Source organism: Temnothorax curvispinosus, unplaced genomic scaffold, assembly GCF_003070985.1.
Source record: "Temnothorax curvispinosus isolate PA1 unplaced genomic scaffold, ASM307098v1 QBEX01008084.1, whole genome shotgun sequence".
Taxonomy (NCBI): Eukaryota; Metazoa; Arthropoda; class Insecta; order Hymenoptera; family Formicidae; genus Temnothorax; species Temnothorax curvispinosus.
Genome location: NW_020217864.1, coordinates 29,243 through 46,273, shown reverse-complemented (window position 1 = coordinate 46,273; position 17,031 = coordinate 29,243). Strand labels below are relative to the sequence as shown.

At 38.1% G+C, this 17,031-nt stretch overlaps 1 protein-coding gene across 1 annotated transcript; it reads left to right on the top strand.

Moving 5' to 3' along the window:
- Nucleotides 1-1,249: 1,249 nt before the first annotated feature.
- Nucleotides 1,250-16,760, top strand: LOC112457671 (fatty acid synthase-like). Its single transcript, XM_025020851.1, has 11 exons — nt 1,250-1,377; nt 4,620-4,924; nt 5,006-5,425; nt 5,528-6,546; nt 6,835-7,079; nt 7,155-7,848; nt 7,974-8,805; nt 8,920-9,395; nt 15,733-15,984; nt 16,136-16,387; nt 16,454-16,760. The coding sequence occupies exons 1-11, from the start codon at nt 1,364-1,366 to the stop codon at nt 16,562-16,564; spliced, it is 4,620 nt and encodes a 1,539-aa protein (XP_024876619.1). The 5' UTR covers nt 1,250-1,363; the 3' UTR covers nt 16,565-16,760.
- The last annotated feature ends 271 nt before the right edge of the window (nt 16,761-17,031 follow it).

Sequence of the window (17,031 nt, the reverse complement as noted above, 5' to 3'; positions counted from 1 at the left end):
CTATTCTGACAATAAAATGAATACCATTGAATGCCAGGATAGGGATTGAAAAGTGTCCGTGTTGAACTTTGTGGCGGTACGCGTCAACAATAGTACACGCCCGCGCGGTATCTGCATTACCGGCAATTCGCGTCGACGCCGCTAGGTGTCGCATCGCCGGGGCATCTTCTCGAGTTCAAAGTTTCGTCTCGACCGCTATGTAAAGGGACCCCCTACGGTGCCTGACAGATCTTACAAATCTCATTTTCGAGCTAATTGCCCGTCGGCAGTAGTGCGTGTAATGCCCTTAGGCATACACAAAAGCTCACCGACGAACAACGGCACTTGGTCGCCCAACAAAGGCGCGAGACGTTTCCTAAACCATCTAATGCCATGCAATTCCATAACCTTTACGGATTCCATAGGATTGGATGAAATTGAAATTTCTCTTTTTTGGATTCCATGGGATCGGACCATCTCATTTCGAATCCCATCTAATTTTATCTAATTCCGCCAAAAAAAGGGATTCAAAGGTATTAAAAAATTTTAATATCTTTTAATCTTTTTGCGTTTGCTGGGTTTCTCTCGAGCGTGATTCTGTCTTCTCTTGCACGTGCGTCAGTTTGTATAGAAGGGAAATGGTACGCACGTATCATCGCAAAACGTTTGTTTTGGCCGACCAAAAAGATGGCGGACCGTTGTTTTCGAGATCGCTCGTGCTCACGGCCGCGGCACGTCGGCGAGGTACGGCGAGGCACGGCACGACTCTGAGATTCCGCGATTTCCGCGCGAGAGTTGACATGCCGCGCGCGCGGTAGATCGTCCCGGCTGCGGTAGCATCGTTGTTGGTCGTTGTGTCAGTGACATAGAGATATAAGAATAGAGTGCGCGAGTCATATGCTAGCACGTAAGAGGCTGCGATATAGGAATAGAAAAAGAACGCTGCATATAGGCCCTTTCTGTCTTTGTCTACGCGTGGATGCGAAACAAAGACAGAAGGGGCCCATGCGCAGCTTTCTCTTTCTATTCTGCGCAGCTTTCTCTTTCTATTTCTATATCGCTTTTTCAGTTCGCTCGCGCACTCTATTCTTATATCTCTATGGTCAGTGACAGTCGCGCGTGCGACCGTATTGTCCAGCATTTGCCGATGCGGCACGATGCGGCACGATGCGTCTCGGCGTCATAGTCGCTGCCGTTGTAGTGGTGGTGGTGTCGGTGGTGGTCATCGTCGTCGTCGTCGTCGTCGTGGTGGTGGTGGTGGTGGTGGTCGTGGCCGTCGTCGTCGTTGCTCCGTACAAAGCGATGTAAATCACAGAATCCCTGGGTCCTGACGGAGCGATTCCGACGACGTGTCGTCGTCGGTGCGTCGAGGAACGGCGCGAGGATGCCGTCGAGTCGGTAAAATGGTCGCGCTCCACCGCGAGCTTTTCTAACCCCCCTGCCGCTATTTATCGCTCCCTCGCGAGAAACGCGGCTTGGTTAGGTTGCTCAAGGGCCCGCGCTGATCCTATGGCATCGGAACGCCGTCACGCGTGTTCCCCGTGGTTGCCCGCGTTGACAATGTGACGTGCCGTTGGGGAGTTTACGATTTGGTTAACCAACAAATTGTTAGGATCTGTATTCACGTGCCTAAATTGTTTTATGGAATAGGTAAAACAATTATTTTTTAATGTTTTGCATAAAAATTTTAAATAAATTTTTATATTTTTTTCTTAAAAAACAATTATTAAAATGTATCCTATCATTTTTCAGGATTAGATGTACGTATATGTATTGAAAATGCAGTGTGACGGATTAACCCCGGGGGGGACGGTTCAGCCCCGGCATTTTTGAGATTTCAATTTTTCCACCATTGTCGTTTTTGCTATATAAGTTAAACAAAGCGACGTAGACAAAAATTTCTTATATAAATTTTGTAGCTAAAGGTTCACTCTTTACAGTGGTATACCACATTTAACTACAATTATTTATTTTGTTAAAAATCGGCACCGAAAAAAAAACAGAAGGTTTAACCCCGTCTCCCCTACTTACTGACTATATCAGTTTGATCTTAGGTGGCGACGTTAAGGGGATCCTATACCCGTCTGTAATACCGACATTTGTTTTACACAGATATCTTTTTTTTGGCTTTACGGATTTAAAAATCCTTCTCCAAAGTTGAAACATATTTGGAAATAAAGGCCACACTACGTGATTTTATACCGAAAATAAAAATAATTTTAGGAACTGCATATAACAATGCGTCAACTTGCAAAAACATTCGCTTTATATAAAAATTCTACAATGTATTGTTACAAAAAGACTGTGGCGTGGCTAGCGGATTACATCCAAAAATACGATACTATTGTCAGAATTAGGTTTAGACTCTAAACAAAAAAGTTATCTGTGAAAAAGCATTATTGCAAACGTGCACTAGCAATGATCACATGGATGATGGATGATCACTAGGAATGATGACATGGAAGAGCAGTATTGCGTGTAGCGAGAGATGGCGCAGCAATCGAACAAAGACAGATGCCTCTCGTTAGACAAGGACAGATATAGATATATAACATAGAAAACAGGTTTAGAAATGTTGACATTACCGACGTTGAGGAAGTTCGGCCTCCACTATAGGATCCCCTTAAGGGGATCCTGGAGTGACAGCGACACTGGCATAATCGGTCTAAGCAATATCTTTGAATTGGCTGAACAGAATGGAAAATCCTTTTACACGATTAATGTACGCACAAAAATGAAGAGGGCTGTACATCATTTTTTCTGATAAACTAAAAAAATTTATTTTTATAAATATTATTCTAACCTGACGACAATATTTGCTTTATACAAAAATTCTGCAGTTTTTTTATAGAAAATAGTGATACAGCCCTCTACAAAAAACTGTCAGAAATAATATCGTGCAATTAGAAGTAAGATTTGAAGCGTAAAAAAAAGATATTACTTAGACCAGTGGAAGATGCAAGGTTAGGTGCTCTGTATGTATGTGTAAGAATCGGTGAGCACTTCTTTATCGACGCTGATCGAGTTTGCCTGCGCTCTGTATGTATATGTAAGAATCGGTGAGCACTAATTCTTTATCGACGCTGATCGAGTTCGGCTACGGCTCCAGCATCCCCTTAAGGTGAAGTCAAGGTCACTTTAAATTTTTTAAATTAGATTTCTATTTTTTATTGCATATTTTTGTAGCTCTTGTCGAATTGTTTTCAAAACACTATATAATAAAGCTTTTTTTTTGTTAAAAATTTCTTGAGATATTTTAAATTTTATCATGATATTTTTACTATACTAGACACGACCCTGGCGGAAATATTTCTACAAAATTTAAAAAACTATAAAATATAATTGCCAGAATCTATTAAATTCTACATGAATTTAAGAAGTACTACAAAATCCTACATGAAAATGCTAGAATTGGAATACTTTTGTAAATTTTTGTAGTATTCTACAAGTAAGCAGATGTTTTAATTTTTTAAGATTTTGCTTTTTCTTAAATTTTTAAAATTTGTAGATCTTTGTACTATTTTTTATAAATTGTAGTTTTTCATAAAAAACTACTTGCAATAATTTCTTGATTTGAGAACATTGTAATTTGTGGTACTATTTCGTAGATATTTCTACAAAAAAATAACCATTTCTACAAAAAATTAAATATTTTAACAAAAATGTACAAATTTCTATTTTTAGTTAAATTTTGTAGTTATTCATAGAAATTTTTTCCACCAGAAGAGACTAGACATCACAGACGCGCGCTATGTGCGCGCTATTTAGCTCTATTATACTGTTGCGCTGCGCTCCGCAATCTCACAGACACTCGCGTTCACGCCGCGCTCTCCCGGACTCGCGTAAAGAAAGGAACATTCTCCCTTAAAAAGAATCTCAGGTTTATTCGGAAAATACAGAGGAGAATAGGAGAACAGGTCCGAACGGTTCGGAAGCTCCAGGACGAATCTCCAAGAAGATGTTTATAACAAATAATGGGCGCGTTCAGCAAACACAACTGTTGAGTTCGTCTTATCAACACTCTGCATTGATTGGTTGGTTCTAAAAGTAGGAGCCAATCACGTTCAACTGCTACTCAGCGGCTTGGTCTGCTGAACGCGCTTAATATTACAGCCCGTTGTCAAGGCGCGCGCTTCGGCTTGAAGCTACTCGTGAGTCAAGTTCAGCTGGCAACGGGTGTTTCAGCACGAGCGCAACAATACTATTACTATTACCACAGATAATCTGTGCTATTACACTATTAACCCTTGATACATAAAACTGTCAAAATATGCGATGACAGATGTTCACGAAGTTAGCGCAATGAGAGAACCAATCAGCATCGCGGAAAAGCGTCAATAAAACCGCTTACATGGCTTTTTTTTATGAGGAAAAATATGAAATATCTCGTAAAGTATTCACTTTTTGATGCCTTTACCTTGATACTTTTATATGTAAAATAATGAAAAGAATCGATTGTTGTAAAAAAAAAAACAGAAAAAATTATTTTAAAAAATTTGATTGCATTTTGTAGACACATTCAATTTTACAAAATTGCAAATGTAAAAATTAAGTGTAAAGAAATATATAGGTATATAATATTTTGCTTATACTACATATAATTATATAATGCATAAAGAAACATTTTAATGCCACATTAGGTGGGATCATTCCAAAAATTGGTACATACCGAGTTTTGAAACACAAACGTTCATAAAATCTCGAGAAAGATATGTCGAAATCTTATTCAACGATGAGGACTACGATTATATGTGTGGTCATGTAATCGATGGAAGAAATTTGCTACCCGCGACGAGTTATCTTGTATTCGTTTGGCAAACTATTGGTATGATGAAAGGTATAACATTCACAACAATACCGATAATATTTCGAGATGTCAACTTTATTCGCGCTACTCATTTGACGAAAAGTGATGCTATAAAATTGATAATTGCGATACAGAAAGGTATTTATAAAATGACTTACTTTAAACTAGCATAATTGTAAGAATGCGTGTAAAATAATTGAACATATAAAAATATTACAGACGGGAAGTTTGAAATAACCGAAGACGGTAACGTTGTGGTGACAGGTACAGTGCACGAGACATTGAACCCAGAACAGGAAATGATTCGAACAGATCTATTACCGGCGAATAACGACGAAGAAGAACATATGACTGCTCGAGATATCTATAAAGAATTGAGACTGCGCGGTTACCAGTACAGCGGCTGGTTTCGTGGATTACATAGCGCATCTATTTCAGGCAACAAAGGACAAATCGTTTGGAAAACAAATTGGGTAACGTTTATGGATACCATGCTACAAATGTATATTATTGGATACGATACCAGGGACTTGTATGTTCCGACGAGTATTCAGAAATTGGTGATCAATCCTGAGCTTCATGCGTCAAAACTGCGGAATAGCGCGACTGGCATGGAAAATTCGACAGATATAGATAAAAGTAAGTGCTTTTGAATCACGTACTTGTTGAGTTATTTTGTTTTGATAAATATCGCATAAGAAAATCTTGTAATATAAAGCGTATTATTTTGTCTTATTACAGAATTACCGATACAAATATACAGAGAACTAGACACGATTATAGCTGGCGGAATAGAGATTCGAGGCCTTAAAGCTACTCAGATCTCTCGCCGGAGATTGGCTCAAGATGTTGTTACCGAAGAACACGTATTTGTTGCTCATCATGATCGCGCTAAAATTTCTTTGAACGAAGCTATTCGGATATCGGCGCAACTCGCGCTGGAAGATCATCAAATCATTAAAATAAAAACCATCGAGCTAGTGGAAGATGTCGATGACGTTGCATTAGAATATCTCTCTTCTTCGTTGCTGGTTGAGGCTTTTGGTGATGTGCCATTAATACAAACAAACATCACTCTATTAACATCGCCGAATCGTTTTAATTCAGCAGATCTACCACAGAACATTACAATCGGAGATTTAAACAAACCATCTGTAGATGACAAAGCCTTAATAGTTGCAGGATTCAACCTTTTGACCAAACAACAAGCTTTGTTAGAACGACTTTTGTCATTTCTGAGAGAAGGTGGTTATCTGTTGTCACGTGAGAAATGCGACGTAATTGATTACACCAAATATTTACAGCAATACGAATTAAATGTTATTCTTGAAAAGCGCACCGACAAAGAAATGATTGTGCTTCTGAAGAAGAAAATTCCAATAGGAAAAAGAATTGTTGTTTACATAAATAATGATAACTTTAATTGGCTGGAAGATTTAAAGCTACTTGTGAGCGGTGAGAAGAATCTCGAAGAAAAAAGTAGGATTATAATTGTTGGAGAGAGAGATTTCGAGTGCGGTTTGTTAGGTTTCGTTAATTGTTTGAGAAAAGAGCCAGGCGGAGAGCTTGTTAGAGGTGTGCTTATTCAAGATGAAATGGCGCCTAAGTTTTCTCTCCAGGACCCCCTCTATAAACAACAATTAGAAAAAGATATGATCATTAATGTATTGCGATCTAATAAAAACTGGGGATCATACAGACATTTGCGATTACTACGACCGGAAGCCGAACCCGTACCTACCGCTTATATCTGCCAAACGGTATATAGGAATGCTTTCAAAATATACGGACATTTTATCAATGTACAGTGAGAAGCAAAAATGAGTTCCTTTTTCGGTGTAAATGAGCGCACTATTTCTACTTTCCAGCCAATTGCATGCCTAGAAATGGTGCGCTCATCTATACCGAGAGGGAGAACCCATTTTCACTCCCCAGTGTACAATAATATTATGTATTTTTAAATCGCTTTTTAAATACTTTCACGATATTTCTTTACTTAAAATTTTGTTTTATATATGTCATGTGTTACGAAATAGATATTTTTCTAGGTCCGTGGTGATCTAAGTACATTTTGTTGGATAGAGAACAGTTTATCTGTCGAATCCCGTCGTGAGGATTTGGTACGTGTAGTTTACTCATCATTAAATTTCAAAGATGTAATGCTCGCGACTGGTAAATTAGCATCTAGTCAGGCGATCTCACGAGGACGGTTATCACAATATATATCCCTTGGATTAGAATACGTAGGATTCGATGCCAACGGGCAACGTGTAATGGGAATCCGTGATACCAAGTAAATGATGTTTTAAAAAATAATTCCGTTGCGTAATGTAAAAAAAATGAAACTAAATAAAATTATTCTTTCTAGTTGTATCGCAAACGTTGTTGTGAAAGATAAAGATTTTTGCTGGAGGATACCTGATGCGTGGACATTCGAAGCGGCTGCGACGATCCCGTGTGTTTACAGCACGGTTTACTTAGCCTTATACATATATGGGAAAATGAAAAAAGGCAATAAGATACTTATACACTCTGGTACTGGAGGCATTGGACAAGCAGCTATTCATCTCGCTCTCAAAGAAGGATGCGAAGTATTTACTACTGTGGGCACGAACGACAAACGGAACTTCATTAAGAAGATGTTTCCGAGTATTCTGGATGAACACATTGGAAATTCGCGAGATACCAGCTTTGAACAAATGATAATGCGAGAAACGAACGGTCGCGGCGTCGACATCGTGTTAAATTCATTGGCAGAAGAAAAGTTAATCGCGTCAGTTCGTTGCTTAGCGAAAAACGGTCGTTTTCTGGAGATTGGCAAATTTGATCTCATTTCTAACAATCCACTAGATATGTCCATGTTTCAGAAAGGTATTAGCTTTTATGGGATTTTACTCGACAATATGTGTACTGGCGATCACAAGTATAAGTCGCTATTGTCCAAAATGGTAGCCGACGGTCTTGAAGATGGAACCATTAAACCAATTCAAGTAAAAGTTTTTTCAAAAATAGAAATCGAAGAAGCTTTCAGATACATGGCGAGTGGAAAACACATGGGAAAGGTACTCTAATATTGATTAATAGTAACATAAAGAATTAAGTAGCATAAAGGATTATTCATAATAGTCTTAAGAACTTACTTATTTTACATAGAATGTGCATTTTTAACATATGAATATTTTTATAGATAATTATAAATATCCAGGAAAAGGATAAACCTTTAGACAAGTCGATTGTCGCATATCGTCGATATTACTGTCTCAGAAATAAAAGTTATATTATACTAGGAGGTCTGGGTGGATTCGGTTTGGAGTTAACCGACTGGCTGATATTTCGGGGCGCCAGAAACGTCGTGTTGATATCGCGAACTGGAATGAAAAACGGGTACCAACGCATGAAAGTTCGACTATGGAAATCGTACGGTGTAAACGTGCTGATCATCAAGAATATCGATGTTGCTGATCCTAAGGACTGCGAATACCTCTTGCGAATTGCCGAAAGGGAAGCACCGGTAGATGCGATATTCAATCTCGGTGTGGTGCTGAAGGACAGTGTCCTGAAGAATCAAACCGCGGAGACCTTTGCGGAGTCCTTCCAATCAAAGGCTCGAGCAACGCAAACATTGGACAAGCTTTCTAGAAAGATCTGTCCTCAACTGCGGCACTTTGTAGTGTTTTCTTCCGTTTCCTGCGGCAGAGGAAATGCTGGACAGACTAATTATGGCATGGCCAACTCCATCATGGAGAGAGTGTGCGAGAAAAGAGCGGAGGAAGGATTACCCGGATTAGCGATTCAGTGGGGGGCTGTGGGTGACGTGGGTCTTGTCGCTGACATGCAGGAGGACGATAAGGAATTAATTATCGGTGGCACCTTGCAGCAAAAGATATCTTGCTGTCTCGACGAGCTCGATAAGTTTTTAATTCAAAGCCGACCGGTTGTAAGCAGCATGGTCGTAGCTGAAAAGAAAGCGGGATCTTCCGGGCTTGACAGACTGGTAAACACTGTCGCCAATATTTTAGGTACATGCTTCAACATAAACTTACTTTTCGCATATACTTAATATATTTTTTACTAAACCAGTTTACGAGTAATACATTACGATATAAATTATAATATTTTTTTATATTATACAGACATAAAAGACATGAAGGTTGTAAGTCAAAATTCATGTCTGGCCGAACTTGGAATGGACTCCATGATGGCCGTGGAAATTAAGCAAACTTTGGAACGCGAGTTTGACATTTTTTTGACTGCGCCAGAGATACGAAATCTTACCTTCGCGAAGCTCAATAAGATATCCAATGCAAATGTTAGCGACGATAATACGCAAGACAAGAAAAAATTTGATATAGTGGAGCCAGACGTTATAAAATTCCTAGTTGGTGTTCTAAAAGACGAAGATTTTATTTCAGAAGCCTGTTTAGATGTCTCGACTAAAAGACAGAAATCTACGACCGAAGTATTTCTTATACCGGGTATCGACGGATGTGGAACCATATTCAATTATTTGATACCAAATATTAAATTTTCAATAACGTCCTTGCATTATAATACAAACAACATCGATGCTACGAACATTATATCGGAGACGACTGATCATCTCACAAACGTATGCAACTAGTAATTGCACATTATATTGACGAAGAATTGTTTTTGTTTAAGGGTAGTCTGACAAAACGTTCAAAAAAATATCCAACGACAGAACATCCCACGACAAAATGTCTTAAAAAATAATATCCCCGTGCCAAAATATCCTACGACAAAATGCCCCCAACAAAAAATATCTAAAATATAATTGTAAAATTATTACACGATATATCTATTATGAGAGCATTATTGGCAAGAGCTAATTGCATGTGTCTTGTGTTTTTTTAGGTTTGTTAGATTCTTTAAGTTTGTAGGTTCTTTAGTTTGTACGGATACACTGATATCGGTTATACACACAGTAGAAACGATGTTTTTCGTTGGATTCGATCACTTTTCGTTTCATGTTGTTTGTAACTTTGATTTGCTTGACGTGCACTATGTCTGGAGTGTGATTATGTATCGTTTTGTTCATAACGGATCCTAGAAAGGCCGTAGCCGGATAAGAAGGGTTAATGTGCCCTCACACGGATCATGCTCATTTCTTTTGCTTTGATTGCTATGAGCGTCACTTACAATTTAGTCAAATATTAGCCCTTCATATTGAACCGTTTTGCTGTAAAAAATAAAAAAAATTTTGAAAATAATTCATACCTTTTGATCGGCTTAACCGATTTTGATAAAATTTTAATATGTTGTAGATATCATTGAGACACATTTGTGGAAAATTCGGGAAAGGTTTTTGATGACAGAAACATTGATAAAAAAAATAAATAAACGTTCTTGATTTTTTTAATCCCGATATCTTTCTGGCACAATTACAAAATTTTTTTTTTTTTATCTTGGAGTAGTTTCTTATCGGGCATAATTTTTTGAAAGCAATAAAATGGGTAGGCAGTACTTTTAAAAAATAAAGTATTTTTTTAGGGTAGACCGGGGCACGTTGTCACACATTTGTTTCAATATTTTTTGTATTTTTTACATTCAATATTTAAGAGTACTTTGATATGCCAAAATTTCGAGTGAACCCTCAGCTTCAATTGGACAGTATCGAATTTTGTGTGATTGTTACTCTACAGTTGTTACATAACAATAAATAACGACAGGTCGCTTGTGTGACCGGGGCACGTTGTCACATTAAATGTAAATGCATGCAAAATGTTATCCAAACTGTATTCAACGTAATTATCAATATATTATAGTGCGCTGCAATGTAAAAAAGTAAAATCCTTCACAGAAACATTTATTTTATTTCAAAAAAGTATAAAAAGCACGAAGGTTTTGTCTTAATCTAAATACAAGAATTCCACTCGAATGCGCAACTTATTGATAAACATTTTTTTTTCTATAATCATGTCGGCGATTAAACATAAAATATTTTTATTCCTTATCGTCATCCAAAGATTCGCAATAGATTCCCATCAAATTCGTGACAACGTGCCCCGAGGGCATTTTTTTTACTTCAAACAGCTTCATGGCCGACACGTTTGAGATATTCATAAGGTTAAGTATTGCACGCGGTAGGTAAAAGTACATACTTTAAGATAATATAAAGGTCTATTCTGAAAAAACATAAGTTTCATGTCCAGTACGTTGAATATTAGACAATAAAATTTTACTTACGGTCGCAAAAAACTTTCAAGTTGATTTTACGTCAACACGGCTGGAGCAATCTCAACACTGTAAACACACCAAAGATGGGCATACACTAACACGTTTTGGGAATGACGGGTGCTGCCCTCTGGTTATTAGGTTTTTAAATAAAGCCGATGTGAAAACGTGCCCCGTGTGAGAACGTGGCCCGGTCTACCCTATTTTTTAAAAATATGAGATGCTTTTGGTACGATTGCCATATATTTTATGTAAAATTTTGGGATAGTATTTCAATTTCAATTATTCTTTATTTTGCTCCCCTTCCGAGGCTGGAAAGGCGTTTTTTATTCAGTAAAAACAGTCCCAAAAACCTTTACATTTTGTTTCATTTCCCCCTCCTGGTCATTGAGCGACCGCATATCATATTTCCCTTCCCTTCATCTTCCATCCGGCACCCCTTTAGCCATCTCCTTCAGCTTTCTTCAGCTTAATAATTCAGCACCCCTCTGACTCCCTCCTTCCTGTCGCAGCTCTTCCCTTTTTTCCGGCTCTCTCCTTCCTCGTGTTCGACGCCTTCCTTCTTTTTTACTTTACCTTCACTCTGAAAATACCTACATCTTATTTCCTTTTTCTATTCCCCTCTCTCTCCCTTAATGCTCCTCTCTCTATCTCCCTTCATCTCTCCTTTCTATATTACATTTCTCTTACTCTCTTTTTTTCCTATCGTCTTTTTCCTCGTCCGAATCCATTAGCAGATTCTCCTCCATCCTTTTCGCAATCTCGTCCTCCGCGGTCCTCTTTGGTCTCCCGCTTTCCTACTCTCTTTTTTCTTTTCTCCTTTCTTTCTCCTCTCTTTCTCTTACCCTCGTCTCCACCGATTTGTCCTCATCCATTTTCACCCTTAATCTGCTCTCTTCCTTTCTCCTTGCATCTAATACCTTCCACTTGTCCTCCTCATTCCCCATCTTTACTATTATCGTCACCCAGTCTCCTCTCTGACCTATCATACTTACCTCTTTCACCTCCACCTTCACTTTTAATCCTTCCGAAAACAATTTCTTCACCTTCTCCCAATTTGATTCCTCTCCCATCCATCTCTCCTTTTCGATCCTTATTATCACGTTCTTCTTTCTTTTCTCGTTGTCGTTCCTTTCATACTCTTCTGTTCACCATTTCCTCTTACCCTTACTCTCTTCACTGTCATCCCTCTTTCTTTTGCCCGCGCTCTGCTCCATCCTATACACCTTTCTTTTTAATCTCTCTACCTTTTCCTTCAATTCTTTTATCTCCTCATATTTTCTTTTACTGTCCTCCTTAAACTCCTTTATCATCTCCCATACTTTCCCTTCTACTATCTTTTCTATCGCCTCCTTTTCTATTATAATCTTCCCTCTGCACTCCATCCTTCTTTCCACCGCTTTCCTCTCTTTTTCCCTTTAGATTATCTGTAACAAGAAAGTTGAATTTACCTCATTTCACTTGCTCTACCTTCCTCTCTCGCTCCCTTCACTTAAGCCTTACCCGCCCCCTTCTTCCTTCTCCTTCTTCTCCTATTTTTTTCTCTCTCACCTCCCTTTGCACCACCCTCCTGCCCTTCTTCTCAACTCTCGTCGCCTTCTCTTCTACCTTCCTTTCTCCTTCCTTTCTCAGGCAGCGTCGCCCGGTGTCCAAGCACGCCTTTCTCCTCTTCTCTCCCCTCTAATTATTTGTACTATCCTCCACTTCTCTATTCTCGTTCCGCGTTTGTAATTTCTCCAGCCAATACGTACTTATACCTTACGCTTACTCACTCTAATGGCACGTGTCCTGCCTCGATTGCCACGCCGTACTCATGTCCCTCTACCGTGTCGCACCATCGATCCTCCTATCGATCCGCCTCGGATTTCCCTTCTTATCGACTCGCTCAAGTTTTTTTCGCGTTATCCGTGGTCGACACCTCTTCGTCGGTACCTCGTCTCTCCACCTTACCGGCTCATCCGTGTCGCCGGGCTCCTTGCTTCCTCCTGGCCATTCGAGCCCGTTCACCCTCACGGCCGCCAGGTAAGCAGCCTCCTCTTCTTCCCCTCTCCCTTTTCTCCCGGTCATCTTCTATCTCTTCCGCCTCTCGCTTGCTCCTTATCTACCAGCACCCGGCCTCTCCGCCTCCTCTCTCCCCCCGTCACACCCGATCACATCTTCTGCCGCACCGCTCCTCCACATCACCACACCTGCTGTATGTGCATCCCCGCGTTCTCCTCTTTTCCTTTCATCTCCGTTCTCTCCTGTCCTGAACCCTGCTCCTCTCTCTGCATCCTCTCTCCAAAGTCCACCGTCAACATAACCTCTCTCTCAGGCCTCCTCATCTCCAACAGATTTCTGCCGTCCCGCTTTACTTTCCACCTCGCCTCCACTAATATTCCACCTTCCCTTTCGGCCTTTCGGCTTCCTTCACGCCGCGCTTACCTTTTTTCCTCCACCTTCTCTCTCCCCGATAACACCTTTTTCCGACACTCTTTTTACGATTCACCTGTTCCCCCGCCGAGGGTTACGGGAGAGCTCGTGAATTTTGGGATAGTATTCTACAAGTAATTTTTTCGGACCAATAAAATGGGTGAAAGGTACTTTAAAAAAAAACAAAATATATATTTTTTTAAATTATCATAGCTTTAAGGCTAATCTACAATGTGTTCTTTGCTTCCTGTAGAGTCCCTCTAGCTTTCTGTTTTCTGCTCTTAACCTCTTTGCGACTATCTCGTATTTCGCAATTCCGTCGCGTAACGTGATGTTTCTAGTCTCTTCTGAAGTTCGTCAATTTTTATTTTAAGCGACAGAGAACAAAAAACATCGCGTTACGCGACGGAATTGCGAAATATGAGATAGTCGCAAAGAGGTTAAGAGCAAAAAACAGGAAGCAAAGAACACATTGTAGATCAGGTTTTATGGTACCACCGCACCGCTATATTTTTGTTTAGAATCTTGGAATGGAATCCTACAACAAGTAATTTTCCGGAATCGATTAAGAATGTTTTACGTATCCTGTACAGTAAAAATGAATAAAATTTTTATGGTACACTTCTATGACATCGAGAATTGCAATTACGATTTTTTAAGTTTTTCTGTTAATATTTTTTTTTAATTTTTTAATAATTTATTTAAACAATATCAAGTACAAAAATGGGACAAAATTGCGATTTTTACGTTTTTTCTGTCCCAATGACAACATGTTGATGTTTATGAATAATTTCTGAGACTAGCTTTACACTGTTTAATCAAGAAAACAAAATTATACTACATATAGTTATATGTAAAACATCCTTAATCGATTCCGGAAAATTACTTGTTGTAGGATTCCATTCCAAGATTCTAAATAAAAATATGGCGATGGTACCAAAAAGCTATAATAATTTTGAAAAAAAATATTTTGTTTTTTTTAAGTATTTTTCACCCATTTTATTGGTCCGAAAAAATTACTTGTTGTAGAATACTATCCCAAAATTCTACATAAAATATATGGCGATCGTACCAAAAGCATATCATATTTTTAAAAAATAAAAAAATACTTTATTTTTTAAAAGTACCGCCTACCCATTTTATTGCTTCCAAAAAATTATGTCCGATAAGAAACTCTCCAAGATTCTAGAAAAATTTTTTCGTAATTGTGCAAGAAAAATATCGGAACTAAAAAAAATCAAGAACATTTATTTTTTTTTATCGCTGTTTCTGTTATCAGAAACCTTTCCCGAATTTTCCTCAAATGTGTCTCAGTGATATCTACAACATATTAAAATTTCAAAATCGGTTAAGCCGATCAAAAGATATGAATTATATTCGAAATTTTTTTATTTTTTACAGCAAAACGGTTCAATATTAAGGGCTAATATTTGACTAAATTGTAAGTGACACTGATAGCAATCAAAGCAAAAAAAATGAGCATGATCCGTGTGAGGGCACATTGACCCTTCTTATCCGGCTACGGCCTTTACAGAGGTGATAACGTCGTGAATGTTAAATACATTATGTAATGTATAGACGTAAGATGTGACTGGTGATTGTTGAATAGATGTTGATATTACCTGTCTCTTATTCGGTTATCGTTTGGCAACGCCCGGGACATTTTATCTCCTGCGCGTAGCGAGTGTATCGTCAAAACACCTTTCTTGTACTTGTACAGTGCTTGTAGTAAATAAAACTTTGATGTTGTAATAATTTTCAACTTTTTTGACTAGGCTAGGAATGTGAGAGACATTGCTTCTTACCGCAGTAAAGGTTTGATGTGTCCACGATGCTAGAACTTGGTCCAAGTTCTCGGACCGAAGAAAAGTTATTAAAACTTGGATCGTGGACACACTGAACTTGGATGCAAAACTGGTGTGTCCACGATTCAAGTTTCAGTAATTTTCCCTCGATCTGAGAACTTGGACCAAGTTCTAGCATCGTGAACACAGGACTTAAAGGCTGAGTTGAAACTGTTGGTAGTGTTTACAAGCCATCATTAGTATGTACGCACATGCGATATTGAAAATAGATTCAAATGTCTGTACATAGTCGACGAGGAAAGTTATTCGATTGTCGAAAGGATGTAATAGAACTGAAAATAACATATATATTTATTTGAATATTTTGTCGTGAGTGTTTTGTAGGATACTTTTCCGAGGAGACATTGTGTCTTAATTGGGACATTTTGTCGTAGTATGTTTTGTCGTGGTACATTATTTTTTGAACGTTTTGTCGTGAATTCTTATTTAAGAGACATAAAAAATTATCGAATACACTCGTTCCTTTTTCTTCAGTACATATTACCAAAACTGAGAGGTGGAAAAGATTTCGTAATGGTGGGATACTCTTTCGGATCTATTATCGCAATTGAGTTAACCAGAAGATTGGAGGATATGAATTTTAAAGGCCGGCTGGTTCTCATCGACGGCGCTCCTGAACAAATACAAACAATGTACAAACATTTTACATCAAATCCTAATACAGATCTTCAGATTATTGTTCTAACCAATATCATGGAAGTTTATTCAGCAGGAAGCAGTGAAAAAGTATAATTTTTTTCTTAAGCTTAATGTATCAAAATTAATTTTTGTGTTCTTTATAAAGGTATCAATATCAGTCTTATTATAGTCTTTTGTTTCAAGTATTTCTCATTTTAAAATAAAACTTATATTAAAAACAAAAAATATAATTTGGTAGATTCTAATGGAATTGAAGAAATGTAAAACCTGGGAAGAAAGATATAATATTTTTGCTGAACAATTCTTAGCTACGAATACGTCACTCTCACCCGCAAATTTAAAGACGCTATGTACGACAGTTTATAAAAATGTATCCGCAATTCGGCAATATGATCCTTCTACGTTGCCGCCTATTAAGTCTTCCATAATATTGCTAAAATCAGCATTCTCATTGCATATACCACTTAAAGAGGATTGTGGTTTGCAGAAGGTATTTAAAAAGTTTGATCTGTATTTGGTAAGTTTATTTTATTAATGAAATACGTAATTATTTAAGGTAACTCAAAATCTGGTGAAAGTACATTACATCGACGGTACTCATGTGACGATCCTGAAGAGTGAGAAAGTACTAGCTGCGATTAACGGAGAGCCACCATTTATAATTTAATGTTTTAATTTATTTATACTTTAAATTTAAAGTCACATTTGTTCCTTATACATATAAATCTGTATCTCTGTATGTGTAGGTACTGGCTGTCTCATTTTAAACTACTTTCCAAAAGTTTTACTCCTTTTAATTTTAAAAGAAAATGTTTTAGACAAAAGTTGTATAATCAGCAGATGGACAAATAATGATGAAATAAATATTCAAAAATTTTTTCAAGATTACGTGAGTCATCTTTAATTTTTTTAATGGAACAATTTTGGTAATAAAATTTTGAAGCTGATGTTGAGATGTTTGCAAAGACCTATAATAGTTAATATTTTTGTTGAGAATTTGGGGAGATATAATGTAAGAAACGTTAAGATAGTCACGTTGGCACGGTAGCTGGCAAACTTGCGGAAACTTCGAGAAAAGACATCACGCCGGACACGCGTGATCAGAGCCGAACACGGAGCTCGTTGCTCCGAATG